The 18,599-nt window shown below is 38.3% G+C and overlaps 4 protein-coding genes across 9 annotated transcripts in view; 1 reads left to right on the top strand and 3 right to left on the bottom strand.

Annotated features, from left to right (window-relative positions):
• The window catches only part of LOC117571950 (synaptic vesicular amine transporter), a 39,180-nt gene extending 27,070 nt beyond the window's left edge, over window positions 1-12,110 (bottom strand). Inside the window, exon 1 of the mRNA XM_052003853.1 lies at window positions 12,106-12,110. The gene's annotated coding sequence lies outside the window, so the exon portion shown is untranslated. The remainder of the gene's footprint in view (window positions 1-12,105) is intronic.
• On the bottom strand, window positions 1,816-10,696 carry LOC117568150 (NAD kinase). 4 transcript variants are annotated; one of them, XM_034248558.2, is made up of 5 exons: window positions 9,219-9,475; window positions 7,341-7,823; window positions 3,268-3,645; window positions 2,556-3,204; window positions 1,816-2,491 (listed from the first exon to the last, which is right to left on the bottom strand). In XM_034248558.2, the coding sequence occupies exons 2-5, from the start codon at window positions 7,709-7,711 to the stop codon at window positions 2,204-2,206; spliced, it is 1,686 nt and encodes a 561-aa protein (XP_034104449.1). In that variant the 5' UTR covers window positions 7,712-7,823; window positions 9,219-9,475; the 3' UTR covers window positions 1,816-2,203. The 4 variants fall into 4 exon arrangements, with proteins under 4 accessions (XP_034104449.1, XP_034104451.1, XP_034104453.1 ...); XM_034248560.2 differs by lacking the exons at window positions 7,341-7,823; window positions 9,219-9,475 and adding an exon at window positions 10,097-10,696 and having other exon boundaries at window positions 1,820-2,491; XM_034248562.2 differs by lacking the exons at window positions 7,341-7,823; window positions 9,219-9,475 and adding an exon at window positions 5,214-5,297 and having other exon boundaries at window positions 1,820-2,491.
• Window positions 12,111-12,480: 370 nt separating the features above from the next.
• LOC117570303 (NAD kinase) lies at window positions 12,481-16,379 on the bottom strand. Of its 3 annotated transcripts, none has more exons than XM_034251828.2 (4): window positions 16,160-16,379; window positions 13,601-13,918; window positions 12,958-13,540; window positions 12,481-12,903 (listed from the first exon to the last, which is right to left on the bottom strand). In XM_034251828.2, the coding sequence occupies exons 1-4, from the start codon at window positions 16,300-16,302 to the stop codon at window positions 12,616-12,618; spliced, it is 1,332 nt and encodes a 443-aa protein (XP_034107719.1). In that variant the 5' UTR covers window positions 16,303-16,379; the 3' UTR covers window positions 12,481-12,615. The 3 variants fall into 3 exon arrangements, with proteins under 3 accessions (XP_034107719.1, XP_034107721.1, XP_034107722.1); XM_034251830.2 differs by lacking the exon at window positions 16,160-16,379 and adding an exon at window positions 15,413-15,678 and having other exon boundaries at window positions 12,487-12,903; XM_034251831.2 differs by lacking the exon at window positions 16,160-16,379 and adding an exon at window positions 13,993-14,288 and having other exon boundaries at window positions 12,487-12,903.
• A 912-nt stretch (window positions 16,380-17,291) lies between these two features.
• On the top strand, window positions 17,292-18,508 carry LOC117570703 (grpE protein homolog, mitochondrial). Its single transcript, XM_034252506.1, has 3 exons — window positions 17,292-17,483; window positions 17,566-17,884; window positions 17,940-18,508. The coding sequence occupies exons 1-3, from the start codon at window positions 17,398-17,400 to the stop codon at window positions 18,195-18,197; spliced, it is 663 nt and encodes a 220-aa protein (XP_034108397.1). The 5' UTR covers window positions 17,292-17,397; the 3' UTR covers window positions 18,198-18,508.
• Window positions 18,509-18,599: the final 91 nt, after the last annotated feature.

Genomic DNA, 18,599 nt, shown 5'->3' on the forward strand with positions numbered 1-18,599 from the left:
CAAAACCTGAGGAGGCTGCGTCCGAGATTCAGTTCGGTTCAGCTCGGCTCGGCACACTTGTTGCTTGGAATTGAAATGAATGCAACAGGAATCACAAGAGTTAGGGCGGTTGGAGATGGAGATGGAGTTGGAGTTGGGGCTGGACATCGGGCAAGGGGCATTAGAGAAGCGTGAAAATTGATAATAAACGCACTGCGTGCTGCCATCACGTAGCACTCACAAAGGCAAAAACCATGAAACGATTCCGCAAGCATTTATGGTTTCCGTGGCAATTCTATTATTTTTATTTTCTTTAACTTTATTTTATTTCAGCCGGCTCTTATGCAACCTTTTTGATTTATGCCCACAGCTCTTTATAAGCAGATATTAGAATTAAGCTGAATATTTAAGCTGAGTACCAAGAAATAAATTATCTATATGAGCATAAGATTTATGATTTAATCATATTCGTTCGCAAGTAACTTCTTGCTAAGATGTCAATAATACTATATATCGTTCTCTCACTATACTTAGCCATTTAAGACATTTGATCTGTACAGTAATGTTTAGTTATGTACTAAATTGGAAGTGTCTCAATAAAAATATCTGTACTACTAACTAACTATATACAAGGTTCTATATTAAAAACATTGATAAATAGCGATATCTGATTTTAAGATTAAAATTGAACTATTTTTACAAATAATATGATAATAGTAGCATATAATAAACATATAAGAAAGCTGCTCGACTGTGACATATCCGTTACCCATTTTGAATAAAATCAAAACAGTGCGATATTAATTTTAAAATATACCGAAAATACTAAAAATGTACCAAACGCTATTCTTAGTATATTGAAACAGTACTACATTCAAAATATATCATAGAGTGCAAATTTTACCAGCTCCTCAGTAAATGCAACTAAGACCCTTGTAAATCGGCGATTTTGCGCATTCAAAAGTATTTATTTAATAACGACAATTTTTATCTGGCCGCAACGAAATTTTCAGGAATCATAAAGGTATTTTTGTACGTACTCTAGCTTCAAAATAAAGCTTGTTATTCGATTCGACGAATTGAGGGGGCGGAAGTGGGCGTGGAAAATATTGTAAACAAACTTGATCTGTGTGCAAATATGGCAAGTGCTGTACAGACGGACGGACAGATGGACGGACGAACATGGCTATATGGTCTCGGCTATTGACGCTGATCAAGAATATATATATACTTTATATGATCGGAGATGCCTTCTTCTTCTTCTTCCTAGAGGCACAAAGTTATAATACACTTATACCGGTAAATATTAAAATAACCATAACTCTATTACTTGAAGCAACCTAATCCAATAATTTATGGGCCTGTTTTTCTGCCTTAACTGTACATAACTTTACTATAAAATACTGCTATAAAGGTTTTTCTATAAATCAAAGTTATCTTAAATTGTAGAAAAAGTCATGCGAAAACGGTTAATAAATCCATTTAGATCCTTTGTTTAGCACTGAATTAAATGGTGTATTGCAAGATACCCCATCTTTAGGCTAATATTATACACGTGCCGTTCCCAAAAACCAATTCATCTTCTAGTCGCCTCACGAGAGAGTGCTTAAGTGGTGTCCTAGCAGTGGCCATCCATTGTCCATCCTTTGAGCTTTGCGCATGCTATTTTTTTGTTTTTGCAGAACCGCGTTGCTTTTAAGTGCTTTCTGATGTTAAGTGTCCATTGTGATTGCGTTACCAGAATTCCCTTTTGTTTTTATCTAATTAATTGCAAAGGGTGTTGCGCGTCTCCTACGATAGTTAAAGTAAAGTGCATTTTGCGACGTTTTTGGTAAATAATACAATTTATTATATTATCATTATTAAGTATACATACGTACAGAATTTGTAACATGCAATCGAATGCATAAGTTCGCGGCACTTGGCGTAAAGTATTACTTAACAACTAAAGCCTAAACAAATTTGTTCTCATGCAAAATAATATAAATTTGTCTAGATTAAACAATATTGCAAACATTTAACATTAAATTCAACCAAATATATATAGAAAATAGTATATAGATATATCTTCATATTGTACAATAGAACGGAGTATTTTCCTAGATAGCAACTGTGTACAAATTGCACAAGAGCAAAAAACACTATCAACTAAGCTATAACTACACAAAAGTCACCTAAGTGGGCACACACTCTCTCCACAGTTAATCGTGGATGTGGTTGAGCACTACGCATCGTAGATTTTCAGATTGTCAAACTCATCAAGCGTATCCTCGGAGCTGGATGTCGTCAGATCGGACAGCTCGTCGAGGCACTTTTGGCGCTTACGCACATTCCAATGAAGGCCCTCCGCCAGCGAATCAAACCAATCGGATATCTGATCCTGTGAACAAATGCTTGGTACCGGGTAAATGGACGTTGTAACGCGCAGGCTGTCGCCGTGATTCAACTCCTGATCGTTGCGGCCATCAAATGAGACACGCGACGTATTTCGGCTATCAGGTGATATTGATATCTGTAAACAAAAACGGCATAATATTAGAAATAGTACAAATAAATTTGTATAATTTGTATCTTACTTTCAACTCCACACCAGCTGGCACTACGATAGGCCTGAAACTCAGCGAGTGAGGACAGATGGGTGTCACCAGTATTGCTGGGACCGAGGGATGTATCATGGACGCGCCTGCTGCCGCCGCATAAGCCGTGCTGCCCGTGGGCGTGGACACAATCAGGCCATCGCCCTGCACAGAAGTTATATATTTGCCATCCAAGAAGATGTCAATGTTGCTCAAGTATGGCGATGGTCCTCGATTGATCACCACTTCGTTCAATACCAAAATGCTATTGTTGCTCGACGACAGATTGCAGTTGTTGTTGCTGTTGCTGTTGCCCATTGGTCCATAGCCGTACTGACTCTGCAGACTGGGCTTGAGCAGGTTGTTGCTCGCCTGCTGCAGCGACTCCCGGCGACGTTCGCCCTTGCGATGGATGGAACAGCGCAAGCGACTGCGCAGCGTTAGAGCGGCATGACCCTCCAGCACATTGGTCACTTGCTCTTGAAAGTTATCACACTGAAAGGGTGTCAAAAAACCCAGCGATCCCAGATAGAAGGCCATCACTGGTGGCACCGATTGCTGGAACAACTGCGAGGCATACAGCAATGTGCCATCGCCTCCCAGGCAGACAATAAAGTCAATGCGATCGGTGAGATCATCACGACCATCTCTGCAATACAGAATGAACATCATTAGAGTCATTGTCGTTAACTTCACTAAACATTGCACTTACTTGAAGGTAACGAGCTTTTCGCGCAGTGCCTGGAAACGGGAACGAACTCCAGTGTAATACTCATGAACCTGCCGGAACTTGGCACTCTCCTGCTCCAGCTTGACATCGTCGCGCAGCAACTTATCCTCCAGCACTGCGGACTCAACCCAGACGACCATGTTCTTCTCCTGCACCAGCCACTCGACCAGCTGCACAAATGGGAGCAGCACCTGTGAGTCCTTCTTCTTGATAACCAACACAGTTAGAGGTGGCTTGTACCATGTCAGACGCTGGCTGGCGGGATCCTGAATTTGCATAACCATTGCAGAGTTTTTCATAATCCGACCACATGGTCCAAACTGCTGGAAAGGCGATGGAGCGTTCAGGCTACGCGTGCGCCTGCAAAAATACGAAAAGCAATATGCAAATATTTTTGAGTAAAGTTGGTAGATAAAAATAATATATAGATTTTCAGTTGAAACCTCAAAATGCGCGCTTCGGGCACCATGGGGACATGCTCTTCCACAGCCTCAGGGCTTTGGCTTCGACTATGGTTGTGATTGTGATGCTGGCCTTGGCCTTGAACTTGAGATGACTGTTCGGAAACTGGGCCAAAATGCAGCGTGCCAAGCGTTAATTTCTGATGCTGATGCTGCATATTTAGGATTTTCGGTTTAAACTGTTGGCTCTTGGTCTTTAATTAGCCACACCTATGTGGACTTTAATATTAATCAAAATCACGCGAACTTTTTTATACAACTTAACACAACAGCAACGCAAATACGAATAACTTGTTGGAATTTTCGTTGCTCAACTCTCAATTTATTTTCAGTTGTGTTTGTGTTTGTGTTGTGGCTCGCTCGAAGGTTACAAAATCACTGACAATCCACCACCAGCCAATACATTTTTTGAGAATTAAGGAACATATCCACATTGATATGCATATATCGATATAAATATATATATTCATTACATCGCAAATAAACTTGTTGAGTCTCACAAAATAAAAACAGCAACAAACAGGAATTTTACAGCCGACGCCACAGGCGATGGCCAAGAGACTGAGAGAGGGAGATGAGAATGAGTCAAGAGGTTGGCAGCGCCAGCGCCAACTACGTTCCACATTGGTGAATAACTTGGCTAAGTGTGGGACTTGATTGATTAGTGAGTGGATGCTGCTAATCCAATACAGAATGACTAAGCATCAAGATGTTTGGTTTGTTTACGAGCTTTGTTGATACTTAAAGTGAAGAGTACTCGACTTCGATATACTCTACAACTAAGCAGTTTTTTGTTTTTAGAAGTAAAAGATTACTTGGCTGTACTAACTCCAAACATCTCAAATAGTTTTAAGAAAACTGGTTTTCTATCCAATATAGCACTAAACTTTACAGTCAACACATTTAGTATGTATGTAAATTGCAATTTATTTCAGCCTCGCACAGAACGAGTTCAAAACCCGTTAAAATAGGAATCGCTTCTTAGAATTTATTCACTTTTTGCGTACCCCAAAATTATGTATTTCATAAAAAAATCAAATTAATTGACATCGTTTATCAATTAATTGAATTTTTTGCCCAGAAGCTCGGCACACAAGAAAGTACTGCGTAAATTGAATACAAATTTAAATTTCAATTTCAAATGAAATAAGAATAAATCGTATGAATCGACTTTTTAGGTTTTTGCTCATATTAAATGTTGCTTTAAAAAAACCGCAAATTCAATTATTGTACAAGCTTCAATAAATAGGAAACTAATTGACCGAATATAAATATAGGAATAAATAAATTTAGATTTAGATTCAATTAAATTTATGACAATATTTACAAAACAAATATTTTAAAATAGAAAAGAAAAGCAATTGCCTTTTCAAATTAATAATAAAAAAAATATTGCAGCCAATCAAGAAGATCTTCCCGATTTAGAATTGTATTCACAAATGATCGTTAAAGAACACTAACACTCACACAGTTATTAAATAGTGTTCCGCAAAGGACAGTTAATAGAAATAGTTCTACGCGCTCCAATAAACAATCTCCGACTAATTGGGGAAGTAAGTAAAGTGCCGTTTCGATGCGGGCACGACCGACGTCATCGTGACGAGCAAAATGCCGCGCGTCATTGACTTCTAAAAACCTTTCTAGCAATTTCACTTCGAGTATTAATTAAGGGACGTAACGTATAGAAAGAACATACACTCATATCGTGTGTCTGTCCGTATGTCCGACTGTCTCGTTGTTAAGAAGACCGAAAATGTAGACGGAGACTGGCACACACACACAGACACACACACACGCGACAAGTAGTATGCAAATTGAAGGCTATGTCTGCTGACCCGTTGCACCTTTGGAACCAGCCAGTCAACAGTCTCTCAAACAGTCGCTGCTAGCCCCAACTGAACTGAACTGAGCTAAACTGAGCTCAACGTACGACGACCAGAATGGTATTTGATTTTATTTATGAATGGCGCCACGCACAAACTGGCACCGATTGAATTAATTGATGTTGACTGATATTCAATGTCTTTAAAGTTCTTCAAAACAAATCGTTCGTTATAATAAATATAGTAGTCGCTTTGGCCGAAAACAAAAACCAGCCAAAAGATAAACGAAAAATCCCACACAATCTTTTCTCATTTTTTGGGTGCTTAATGCCAATCGACATTAATTAACATGCGCCGTCATCATAGCAAATGTACATACATCTGTCTTAGGTGTTAACAAACTCGTTTATACCCGCAAGAGGTCGAAAATGAGTGTTAAATAATAATCATTAACAAAAACTACAAGTATTCACATACATATTTAGCTAAGCTAAATACCAAAATGATCTCTGAAGAAGGGTCAAGGCCTCAGCAAATGGTTCGCTATTTTCACAAATACATATATATAAGAAACAACACATTTGGGTATCCAAATTTTAGACACTTGTCAATTTCAGGAGTTCGTTCAACTTGCCAGATGAGCAGACGAATGATCAGATTAGAATTATAATCTATAACTACAACATTACACATTAAATGATAAAAAAAAAAGAATTTTACAATATTAAGCTTGTCATGCTGACCTCAGCGAAAATTCGAAACTATTTCGTGCAAATATTCAATATCTATCGAAAATGCGAGATTATTCGTAATCAGAATAGGTAAAAACAAATGTTTTGAACGTCAAGTTCTTTTCAAAAAGTGTTTACCAGCCAAATGATAAGTAATCAGTGCATAATCTGCTTCAATGTCATTAGAGAACCTTCAAACGCCTCTGAAAACTGTTATCAACATGGAAAACTAAAGTGTTTTACACGTAATTTTAATTACTTTCTATTCAGAAAGGCACCTATTATATAGAAGCGTGATAAGAAAGACAACACGTGAACATAAGAATTACATATTAAACTTTTTTTTTCATTTCTAGTAGAAGTCACTTTTGGCAAGCCAATATTAAAGAAAGAATATTGAAAGAAAGAGTTTCGATATAAATAAACCACACTGTTTGTTTATTTTCCCTTATCTAACATTGAAACCTTTTATCAAAGAAAACAACACAATACTAATAAGGCAAACTGATAATTCGATTCGGCACACATTCATTATTGTGTATAATTTACCATGACAAAAAAAGTACATGTTTAAATTAAACACAGAATTATTCAGGTTTAGAGAAAGAGGGAGAGAGAGAGAGAGAGAGAGAGAGAGTTAGAGAGCTAATGAATGTGCCAGGCAAATGCACTGAATAACAATAATTTGCTGAAAACAACTGAATAAATTTCAAATTTGAGTCTGAAGCAATCTCTTCTATAAAGCTTATTCGAGTTATAACGAGTACAGTAAAAACTCCATTACGACGAGTGAACTCGGTTAAAGGTTCCAAATATATTTTAATTACAAAAGTTGTTGACTTTCTACTAAATTTAATTGTACGCATTCAATTTAAACACGAGTGTAAAGAGCAAATAAATGAATTCAACTGACAAAATTTTGTAGAATACTTTTCTAGTTACACAACGAGTAAAGCCAAAACTCCAAATCGCTTAAAATTGTAATTTGAAATGAAGACCTCGCAGCTTTCGTGCAACCTTAGTGAACCTTTGTTACTTACGGCCAAGTGCCAGAGCGTCTGCGTCGCGTTGTGCTTGTGAAGTAGCTATCGTAATCATCCTCAGCCTGCTGCTGTTGGCTTTCCTTCTGGCTATTGTTGGCAATGTTCTCCTTAACCTTGCAGGCAACAGAATCAACTCCGGCGGGTTGGCGATCGTCCATCTTGTAGTAGCCGCTGTTGTTGGCCAACCGTTGACGTTGCTGGGTGGCACTGTGGCGGATGAGCTGCTCGTTGTAGTGGGTTAGACGTTGTTGTTGCTGCTGCTGTTGGCTGCTGCCGTGGGCACCGCACCAGGCGAATCCGTAGTGCAGACGCTCCTCCAGTCTATGCTGATGGAGCGTGGCCAAATCAATGTCTGAGCGACAAGCCATGGCTGTGCAATCAACTCAATGTTCAATTCTTTTGTTTTGCGTTCTTGTCTCTTTTTCGATTGGCGATTTTAATGCAATTCTCTAACACATTGCAAAATACATTTACAGAATTCTAGAAATAAATTTTGATAATTTGGTAATTGCCTAACATTTTCTTGGCATTGTCAGCACTTCCAGCTCAACGAAGCGGCCCTGAGTTGCCCTGAGAAGTCAGTTTCTGCAGCTGGGCAAAATACAAAATGTAAACAGAATTAACCTTGCTCCCTTTTTTTTGTGGCTCGAAAGGTGTTAAAAATTCGTTAACCACGCACATAATCAATTTTAAGCAGTCTGTCGGCCATTCAAATCGCTTAGGAAAGGCCCAAAACAGGCCACAAAAAATAACAGGGTAAAGTGCGAGTAAATTGGCGAGCTAAATATTTTGAAAATATTTAAAATGTGTCTCGCTCATCCGCGACTTGTTTTGGATGCCAGCAAAATGTTAATAACAGTCCGAAACTTTTGTTTACGCTTACTAATATCGCGACCTGCTCTTAGTTCCGGCTCTGACGTCACCTAATTGCTATTACCATTTCTATAGAAATTCCAAGAGTGATTCCAATTCAAGAATGCGAAAGAAACCGAAGCTTAAGTTTGTCATTAATCTGCCGTAAATGTTTGGCACTTGAACGATTTACTTGATCAACAAAAATACGGCGATTAAGTCGCAGAGCAGTAAACAATGGCTGAATTCCAGATATTGATCTTAATTGAAGCCAGCTTAAACTAGCTGCGATCGGGATCGCTGACTAACAACTATAATGTGCTGCAGTAATGTTTATTAATTAACTTAAGTAAACAGCTATCTGAATTGAAGCTCGGGTTTCTTGAAAAATGAAATTAAAGGTTCGGACACCGAATCTCATTACACTTAAGTAGGGAAACCAGGAAGCAATTAGCCAACAGTCAAATACTCGTAATAACATTGTGTACTTGGGCCAGGCCATGCCAGCTTTGTAAACAAAGGAGGCGCTTTTTACTTTGTTGTAATGATTTACTGAACAAAGAAAATCTGTACAAAAATACTACAAGTAATCTATCAATTAAAAATGCGCAATATTAAAGCGAAAGACGACTAAGGTGATTATGAATTGCCTGCATCACACACCGGTGACTGACGACAAACGACAAACGACAGACGGACTGACGACTGTCGATTGTCGACATACGCCTGACGATGGGTTACGAAAGGTCGGTAACGACTTTAGACTTGTTGGCTCGAGCGTTGCACGCGTTGAACACGCGAATTCGACAGCAATAAGTACGTTTTAATAGCTGTCACTATCTGCAATTAGTCTCAATGTTAAAGTGCAAGACTCAAACTGCCGTTGTGGACCCTTGAGAGAAACTGAAAGTGCAATCGGAGATTGGCAAGATTGCCAGCTGTAGTTGACTTTAAAAGGGAAAATGCCAAGACATGTTAGGCCAGAAATGTCGTCTAAAACGCAAAAGTCCTCTAATTAATTACATGTTATATAAGACGGCGTATTTAGCACACAAAACTCTAGGAGACCAAGCTTCAGCTGAAGCCAACGACCGACAGCGAATTAAAGCGGCACACAATAAGCACACACAAAACACAACAAACGAAAAAGAGATAGACCGAGACCAAGATCGAGTGCGAGTAAACCGCGAGCACAAGAGACGGGCAAGAGCAAGAGAGGACGATATGAAAGAAAAGAGCACGCGGATCACCAATGATCACTGATCAAACTAAAACACGACCGCGCTGTCCAGTGTACAAGCGATAACTGAACTGAACTGAAACGCCAAAAAGGTGATTAAATTGTAAATCTTTGTGTGATTTGAAAATAAAAGTTTACGGCCGTTTCCAGTCGTCGCGCACTGTGAGTGAATGAGCGCAGATCAGTTGAGCGGCTGGCCAGCCGATCAGGTTGTAAACAACAGCTGAGTGAAGTCGGACACGCTTCGTATAATCAATGTGGGAGAGCGAGCGTCTCGTGAGAGAGAGAGAGCGAGTTGACACAAGCGAACAGGTGCTGACTGCTATGTAAAATAATAAAAGCTGTAAGCTTGTTATGCAAACGTAACAGCAATCTCCAGTGTTGTTGTGATGTTTGTATTGTTATTGTGTCAGCTAGTCTTGCTTCTTTTTCGTACCCACATACTCTCTCTCAAGCTTACTCATTTCTAATGAGCTTTTCCCGTTCATTACCAGCACGCGCAGGTACAGACAAGATCGAATGGAACCGCGCTTTGCTTTCTGCTTTCTTCGCTCTTCACTCCTCTCTTTTGACAACGTGTAGTTACAAAAGGTGTCTTTTCATATTATATATTGGACGTCGTGGGGGGCGTCTTGTTTCTCTAATAGTTGTCGGTACTTACCACCACCAAGGCATTTCCAAATCGTTTGCTGTGTATTTGGATAGCAGGCCAGGGCCTGGAGCAGAAGAAGCTGATCCATTATTAACGTGATTGTGTCGCGCGGTGTTCACGTTCAACAATTGATTTTCATGCTCATCGTAGAGCCCAGATTTTGTGGGTGCAGCACCTGACGTTGTGCCCAAATTTGTAGCACCTGGCACAGATTGTGCAGCTGTCGGTGCACATGGGGCATTGTAATGCGAGGGGGAGGACATGGCTAAACAGCAACAATAACAACAAACATATGGCCACTGGCCAAGACACACTCCACTATCAAATTTAGCACAGCACTCTGTTGTTATGTAGTATTTTTAAGTATTTGCGGATATTTGACTTGAGTTCACCATGTTCAATCCTATTAGGTTGTTCTGTTGCCTGCTGCTGTTGTTGTTTGAACCGTACACATTTTTCTTTGTTGTTTCCACTTGACTAATACTTTTTGATTTAGTGTAAAGCAAAAATACATTTATAAGTTTATTTACTATTAAAGATATTATTCTTTTGAATGAATTTTTATCTTTTTGTTTCTTACTAACTGAGCTTTCTTAAAGCTGTTTTAGTTGTCAGAGTGTGGCCACAAACATCCTTTCTAAAATATACCCCTACAACGGTGTAAAAATATACCAAAATTCAACCTTTCTAATTATAACTTGGCCACACTTCAAAGCGAATTAGTATATTTTAAAAAGTGTATTATTTAAAAAGTATTGAAGAGGTAAATATAACATTGGTTTAGTTCTGTTATGATAGAAGCAAATTTTAACAATGACTACCTTTGCTATTTACGCATAATAACGTAGAAATCTATTTACGATGCAAATCGTTTCCGTTATTAGCACCAAAAACAATGCAAATAATTTGTAAATCGTAATTAAATATTTCAATCAAACCGATAACATATTCGATTTAAGCACACTGTCACTTAATGTCTGGCTGCTATAACACGCAAACTGCTATTATTTTTAAGTGTAAAAAAATGATTTAAATTTCAAGGCCGTTTTTTTCGTTTTTTTTTTTACAAGTTCAAATGTTTATTACATGGAATGTAAACTTACCGAAATTGATTGCGTTTGTCTAACAGACTACCAATAAGTGTCTTCCGTAATGGTGATGGCGAGCTTCCCGGTGTTATCAAAGACTCATCATTAACAATTTTCTTCGCTCGTTCAATATCTTCAACGTTCATGGTTATTATGCTTAAATTGTCTTTAATTGACAGATTAATGTAATTAAAAAGCTTTCTATATTCGCGCACAAACACAACCGTACGCTGGCAGCGTTCAGAGTAAACTGTTGCACACGCCTATGTTTCGAGATTTTATGCATTTCATATGACTAGATAAGCACGCACACCTGTCTTAACATATACACACATATATATACACGCACACACGCATTTTGTTGAAATTGATTCGCACACCTTGAAGTTGTTAACAAAAATGGCAAAAGCAATACACAAATGAACAAAAAAAAAAACGAAAAATACATGAACAATGGCACCAAATCTGAAGCGTGTAACAAGCCGTCGTCGTCGTGCATCTCATGTACAGCCTGAGGGCAACATTTTCTAAACTGACGGCGGCACCTCGTTACTTTCAATTTCGTTTCTATGCAAAATAGTCTCCTCACACCATTTGGATAAGTCGAAGTGCGTGGCATCGGTCCAATGAGTACAATATCAGCAACAGCAGCACACAAATGCGAGGTGAACAACATACTACCAACTAGTGGCAATGCACCAATCAGATCAAATCGGCATAGAATTTATTTGTGCACTAGCAGTGGTGCAGCAGAAATGCAAGTATTTCGATAGACATAAATATTAATCGATCGTTGACTTTACATTATTTTCGGTACATTTGAATTACTTGAATCGGTTCAGTGCCAAATATGCTATAAAATGTACCACTAATTTCGAATGGACATATGTTCTTTCGGTACAAATTGTCCCTTTTATAAAATGTTCCAACCTGTATTATTTTCTTAAGTTCATCTTTTCATACAAAGGAACAAACGCATAAATGTTGACTTCAAAATTTTTGACAGTGTTCCACAAATGTATCAAATTATAGTATACAAATACAAAGTAATCTTTAGTTTTTTTTTGGTACACAAGTATAATTTTCAGTAGAAATTTCCATATACCTACAATTTGATAATATAAACGATCGTTTAATTCAACTATAAGTCTATCACTACATTTTAATAGGGTATATATTAACCGATCGTTTACTTCAAAACAAAAATATGAAACAAATGCAATTTTTTCTGTATAAATGCATCAAATACATATGGCAACCGTTGAAACCACTTTGCAATCTATATCACTATTACTTCCGAATGAATCGCTTTGTTAATTTAGTTCACATTTGAAATGTTATATTTTACTACAACATATTTACAAACTAACTGTAGCAATTGCACAGTTTATCTAAAACTAAAGCTTATACACTGGCAAATATAGATCTCCTTAATAATGTTTACACATCATACAACTTTAGATTCTCAAACTCATCGAAAGTGTCCTCAGATCCGGATGCTGTTAGATCAGACAGCTCATCAAGGCATTTTTGACGCTTTCGTACATTCCAATGAAGTCCATCGGCCAGCGATGCGAACCAGTCGGATATTTGATCTTGTGCGCAAATACTTGGCATTGGATAAATAGAGGTGGTGACTCGCAGGCTGTCACCATGAAAGAGCTCTTGACGATTGCGGCCATCAAAACTGACCCAGGAAGTATTGCGACTCTCGGGCGAAACTGAAATCTAAAAAGAATTTTAAGACAGGCACTAAATACGTAAATACTTACTATGTCTAACCTTCAACTCCACACCAGCGGGTACCACAATGGGTCGGAAGCTCAGCGAATGTGGGCAGATTGGCGTTACCATAATCGCAGGCACAGAGGGATGTATCATTGAAGCACCAGCGGCCACTGCATAAGCTGTACTGCCCGTGGGTGTCGAAACAATGAGACCATCACCCTGAACCGATGTAATGTACTTGCCATCCAGAAACAGATCGATATTGCTTAAATACGGGGATGGTCCACGATCAATAACAACTTCATTTAATACTAAAATGCTTTTATGAGCGGCATTCAAATGATCATCCGGGTCTGCATCCACATGTTTGGATTGATGTCGTTTGTCACTCTTCCGATGCGTAACGCAGCGCAAGCGACTGCGCAGCGTAAGTGCAGCATGGCCTTCCAGGACACTGGTGAGCTGCTCCTGGAAGCTATCGAAGCGAAAGGGTGTCAGAAAGCCCAACGAACCCAAGTGGAACGCCATGACCGGTGGTACCGATTGCTGGAAAAGCAGCGAAGCGTACAGTAATGTCCCGTCTCCGCCGAGACAGACTATAAAATCAATACGATCAGTGAGATCGTCACGTCCATCTCTATGAAAAAGTAAATTAAAATTAGATTAATATTTAACATTGCTATAATGTTTCTCTCACTTGAAGGTGACCAGTTTGTCCCGAATATCTCGAAATTGCGCCACCTCGTTGAGTTGTGAGTCCTCCAGCACTGCAGATTCTACCCAGACGACCATATTCTTCTCCTGCAGCAGCCAAGTGACGAGTTGCACAAAAGGCGCCAGAACCGAAGCATCGCTTACTTTTTTGATAACCAACACAGTGAGCGGTGGCTTGTACCATGTCAGACGTTGGCTAGCGGGATCCTGGATTTGCATAACCATCGCGGAGTTCTTCATTATGCGACCACATGGACCAAACTGCTGGAATGGCGATGGCGCATTCAAACTGCGTGTTCGCCTAAAATAACAAAAAAGTGATTGATTTCTTTTAAGTAGATTGCATTTCGTACAAATAAAGATTCCTTGATAAACCTCAGTAAACTCCTGTTGTTGTTTTCCTCAGAACGCTTGAGCTCCTCAATCTGCAGGGAGCTCTGACGCGGAAAAAACGCCGTATTTTGGAATAGCTTAGGAAACATTGTCAAAATTAGCACAACTTTTAATTGACTATTAAATTCGACAAGTGTTTTCACCACACACGCCGAACAACAGGAAAAAAGAAGAGACAAAGAACAACGGTAGATACTCGACAGAGATGACTTCAATTCGCACCACAAATTAGAATCTCTAAAGAATACATTTGTATTATAAATGTTTTAAAAAAATCTCTTTTAAAAGTACAATTTCAAACTTGCTGTTCGAAGTGACTTAGCTGCAATAAGCTAAAATGTGAAATGCGAAAATGAAAGACTTAAAAGCAAAGCTCAAGCTGGCGAAAGCTAACAGCTGCATGCATCCATTAATATTGATACCAGCAACTCAAAATCTAGAAGGGTATTAAAGCTTAGTGGAAACCTAGACAGCAAACATATCAGAAATTATACGTATATTATTAAAACAATCTATCTAATAAAAATCTACTATCTAAAAAGTATGTTATTCCCTTGCGAAATAAAGCATTGCTTCCATATTTGCAACAAAACTGAATTAATGTAATCAGTATTTACTATATGTACTTTAAAAATTTAGCCTTGTTTGAAACAGTCAAATGCTCTGTCTATGATGAGTGATAAGAATTCTGTTGCCATTCATATTCTTAATAAATTTGTGATAATTTCATTACGAAGTTGTTAAAAATTGTATGAAGCCCTCTCTAAAAATATCAATAGGGTATCACTCTCGGGTCGAAATGCTGTTACTTTCTTGTTTTACAGCATCCATTTACTTAAGCGTACCGAGGGTTTCTTCGTATAACCAAAATAACAATTTTAATTCAGTACAGCAATCTAGATTCTACAGTTATTAATGAAAACAAACAACCAAAACAAATGAAAAAGTTGAATGTGCACAAAAGGCAGACTATTGAAACCTTTAAATGATATATGTTTTTAGTAATAAAACAAAATAAACTGAAAAGCGTATATTCAGCAATAGCTATTCATAAATGCTTAAAAGTAAAAAGCTTTACGAACGATTACAAACGTGTATGTGATTGTGTGTGTGAGTTTCTGCCTTGTATGCGGTTTGTACACATCGTACAATCATGTACATACATATGTATGTGTATTTTTGTATTCACTTTTTTTGCATTTTGGCATCAGCTGATTCGGCATTTGGTTTGATCTCTAACAACGAAAACATATAATTTGAATGCAGCACGCAAGCCCTTCATCAAAAGAAATATTGGAAATAATTGGAGAATGCGCTGCGCTTGCGTGGACTGTTATTAAAAGTAAATAAAGAGCTCGAGTAAACAAAGAAAATACAAGTGCAGAAATTATCAATCGCATACCACCACCAGCTGCTACCCACGATTCCACCGCTGATACGACCCATCGATTCACTTTCGTCGCACTCTTTGTGAACCGAGTCTGTAGGTGTTTGTAACGATGTTGCTGTCTCATTCTGTTTAGCAGCTTCAGATGTTGACATTTCAAATTCACATACACACCGCGATTATTAGCGCTTTTCTCTTCTCGTAAAGCAAGTCCTTCAATCAATTAATTCACATATAGAGCCCATGTGAAAGCCAGTGTGACTGCAAATTGTGACCAGCAAAATACTGATACAAATTCACATAACACATGAGTGGAATAGGGCTTAACAAGAAAATTAATGAATGCTAACTTCCTTTGCAAGTCAGTTTATAACATTCATATGGCAATATTTTAGATTGTATTGCATACTTTTCCAGCGAGTATGAAAATGAACAAGTATTTTGTGCATGTCGATATCAATCGGGATAGCGATTTTGCACGCAAAATCGCAATCGTTATCGAAACTACTACCGAAATTGCTGCGGAATGACAAAAGTTGCTTATTTTAAAACTCGCAATGAAATAAATGCAAATTAGAAAAAATGTTAAGCCGATAGCATTAACAATGTTAAGTTCATGCAGCATGTCAAAATAAGAAAAATAAACACAAAAGAATGCATAAAAATAGACCCTTGTATGTAAATTTGCCGACAGCGCCACCAATAGGGAATTTTCGGTGGTATTTTTGGGATGTCTAAAAAAATGTTTCATTAGATTCATACCTAAATTGTTTACGTCTCTCTGAGATATCCATTACACGAGTTTTTCTTAAAGGCTTTGGTGAATTTCCCGGCGATGTGGGTGCAGTTTCGCCCTCATTATCATCAACCATTTGAAGCGCCAATTGTAGATCTTCCTCCCGCATTTTGAAATAATGTTTATCCAAGCTTTTATCTGAAAGGTAAATATTAAGACTCTAAAACTGAACTTCACTGCGCCGCTGTCGAAATTCAACTAAAGTTTTTTCTCTGCCTTTGCTTTTCAAATATATACAATACAGTATGTACATATGTATGTGTATATCGTATGAGATGCTGTATTGAATAGTATACATACATATATTCGAATACTCGACGCGTACTTTGAATTTATTAAGATCGATACTCAATACAGCAGTTCAAAATCCGTACACAAAACAAAACAGTACTTAAACTGATCGACTAGAAAATGGCCAGCAAACTCGTTACAATTTATGTACACATTAAATATACACAATAAATATCCCTTTAAATATTTGAATTATAAAATTACCCTACACAAAAAATATATTAGTAATAAGACTACCCTCTCTTGATTGTTTGTTTTCACAGGGTATAACAACAATTTCCATTTACCCACACACTCGTGCATATGTTCCGATATATCTACCTATGTGTGTACATACATACATATATGTGGGAGGCCTCAGAAATTACTTGAGTTTCGAGTGTACAGCAGTAAATATTTACAAACTATTTTAGTTATTATTATATTTGCTTTCACTTGTCACCAATCATGGGCGTGGCGGGAGCTCAGAAAACAATTATAGATATTTCAAGGCAAGTATAGCCTTAAACTCTGTTCCAGTTACTCATAAATCAAAAACTTACCTTTCGTTTTACTTTAAGCCGTAACGTGTTATTAGTTATTTAATTAACGCCATGAAACTCATTTTATTCATATTTTTCAGTAAGCTATTAAAATAACTCGATCAGCCAAAAGGTAGTGTACTTTATATTAACAATTTGCTTTTAAAATAATTGAATCACTAATTCGTGGCTTGAAAACTCATCAGAACAAGTAACGAATTTTATATATGTTTCGTGTAAAAAAGCTCAATGCTACGCATATTTCTCGCACTTATATCGGTTTAATGTTTTGTCTATCGATGACAAAACTATTCGATAAATAAGCAAGCTCTGCGGCTAGATTTCATTGTGTAAATTAAGAGTTGTGATATTTGTTTTAAACGAAATCATAAATGGCAACAAAAGCAGCTTTACCTTTTGAGATGATGGCAAAACGGTTCGGTACCCTCAAGTCTCTGGCTGGCGTAGAAAGTCTGAGGTAAGTGATTATTTGTCGCATGCTGCAATGTTTGTCACTCTGTGACGTAATTGAGAAACACGTTATCTTCATGTTCACGCAGCTTTTTGAGACCGGCACAGACAACAGTCCACCTGCGACATGGATACAGCACAGAGAAGCAGCCAGTAGATGAACAGGCAGCTAAATCAGAGTCACCGGAAATAGAGAAGCTGACCAAAGAGCTGGCTGCAGCCAAAGAGCAAAATGCCGAGCTCCTCGACAAATACAAGCGTTCGCTAGCTGATAGCGAAAATATGCGCAATCGGCTGAATAAACAGATTAGCGATGCCAAGATTTTCGGCATACAAAGTTTCTGCAAGGATCTGCTGGAAGTGGCCGATACACTGGGCCATGCCACACAAGCAGTTCCACAAGAAAAAGTAAGCTATGAGTTAATTGTTGCACTACTTTAATAACTCTGTAATCTCAATGTAGCTTAGTGGTAATGCTGATCTGAAGAACCTCTTCGAGGGACTGAGCATGACGCGCGCCTCGTTGCTACAGGTGTTCAAGCGACATGGGCTAGAGCCAATCGATCCCATCAAGCAGAAGTTTAATCCCAATATGCACGAAGCGCTGTTCCAAAAAGAGGACTCCACAGTGGAACCCAATACCGTGGTGGAGGTGACCAAACTAGGCTATACGCTGCACGAGCGTTGCATACGTCCCGCCCTCGTCGGTGTGTCCAAATGAGGAGAGGCCAACTCGTCATTTACATAGCCTAGCCCTAGCCCATATGTTTGCAAAATTCGCTTATGCTGCAAAATTTATGTTATGTTAACTATGTAAATACTAATACATACACAAACAGATTTATGTAAATTCCCCCGTGTACAGGGAATAAGCATTAGGAAGAGAGATTCCAGTAGATGGAAGTAGAGTCGTTCCCTAGTTTTTAAGTACTCTGCAGCCGTCGGGATGCAAGAACATTTCTACCACGAACCTTGCCCTGGCTGGCCAATTAAGGTCTTTATACGATAATAAAATGTTTAGTTTGTTTTCGAGTCGTGCGTGTTCGCTGTGATTTATTACAGTCCTTGGCCATAGCTCATTGAAAATCATCTCATTTCTCGAAACATAAGAAATACGATAGCT

The sequence above is a fragment of the Drosophila albomicans genome, chromosome 3 (genome assembly GCF_009650485.2).
Source record: "Drosophila albomicans strain 15112-1751.03 chromosome 3, ASM965048v2, whole genome shotgun sequence".
Lineage (NCBI taxonomy): Eukaryota > Metazoa > Arthropoda > Insecta > Diptera > Drosophilidae > Drosophila > Drosophila albomicans.

Excerpts from the sequence above, each read along its gene's own strand:
- LOC117570703 (XM_034252506.1), top strand. The coding sequence starts at position 17,398 with ATGGCAACAAAAGCAGCTTTACCTTTTGAGATGATGGCAAAACGGTTC. Across the intron at positions 17,484-17,565 it reads GCTGGCGTAGAAAGTCTGAG|CTTTTTGAGACCGGCACAGA; the intron begins GTAAGTGATTAT and ends ATGTTCACGCAG. Across the intron at positions 17,885-17,939 it reads AAGCAGTTCCACAAGAAAAA|CTTAGTGGTAATGCTGATCT; the intron begins GTAAGCTATGAG and ends ATCTCAATGTAG.
- LOC117568150 (XM_034248558.2), bottom strand. The coding sequence starts at position 7,711 with ATGGCTTGTCGCTCAGACATTGATTTGGCCACGCTCCATCAGCATAGA. Across the intron at positions 3,646-7,340 it reads AGACGCTCTGGCACTTGGCC|GCGCACGCGTAGCCTGAACG; the intron begins GTAAGTAACAAA and ends GTATTTTTGCAG. Across the intron at positions 3,205-3,267 it reads GAAAAGCTCGTTACCTTCAA|AGATGGTCGTGATGATCTCA; the intron begins GTAAGTGCAATG and ends TCTGTATTGCAG.
- LOC117570303 (XM_034251828.2), bottom strand. The coding sequence starts at position 16,302 with ATGCGGGAGGAAGATCTACAATTGGCGCTTCAAATGGTTGATGATAAT. Across the intron at positions 13,919-16,159 it reads GAGAGACGTAAACAATTTAG|GCGAACACGCAGTTTGAATG; the intron begins GTATGAATCTAA and ends TTGTTATTTTAG. Across the intron at positions 13,541-13,600 it reads GACAAACTGGTCACCTTCAA|AGATGGACGTGACGATCTCA; the intron begins GTGAGAGAAACA and ends ACTTTTTCATAG.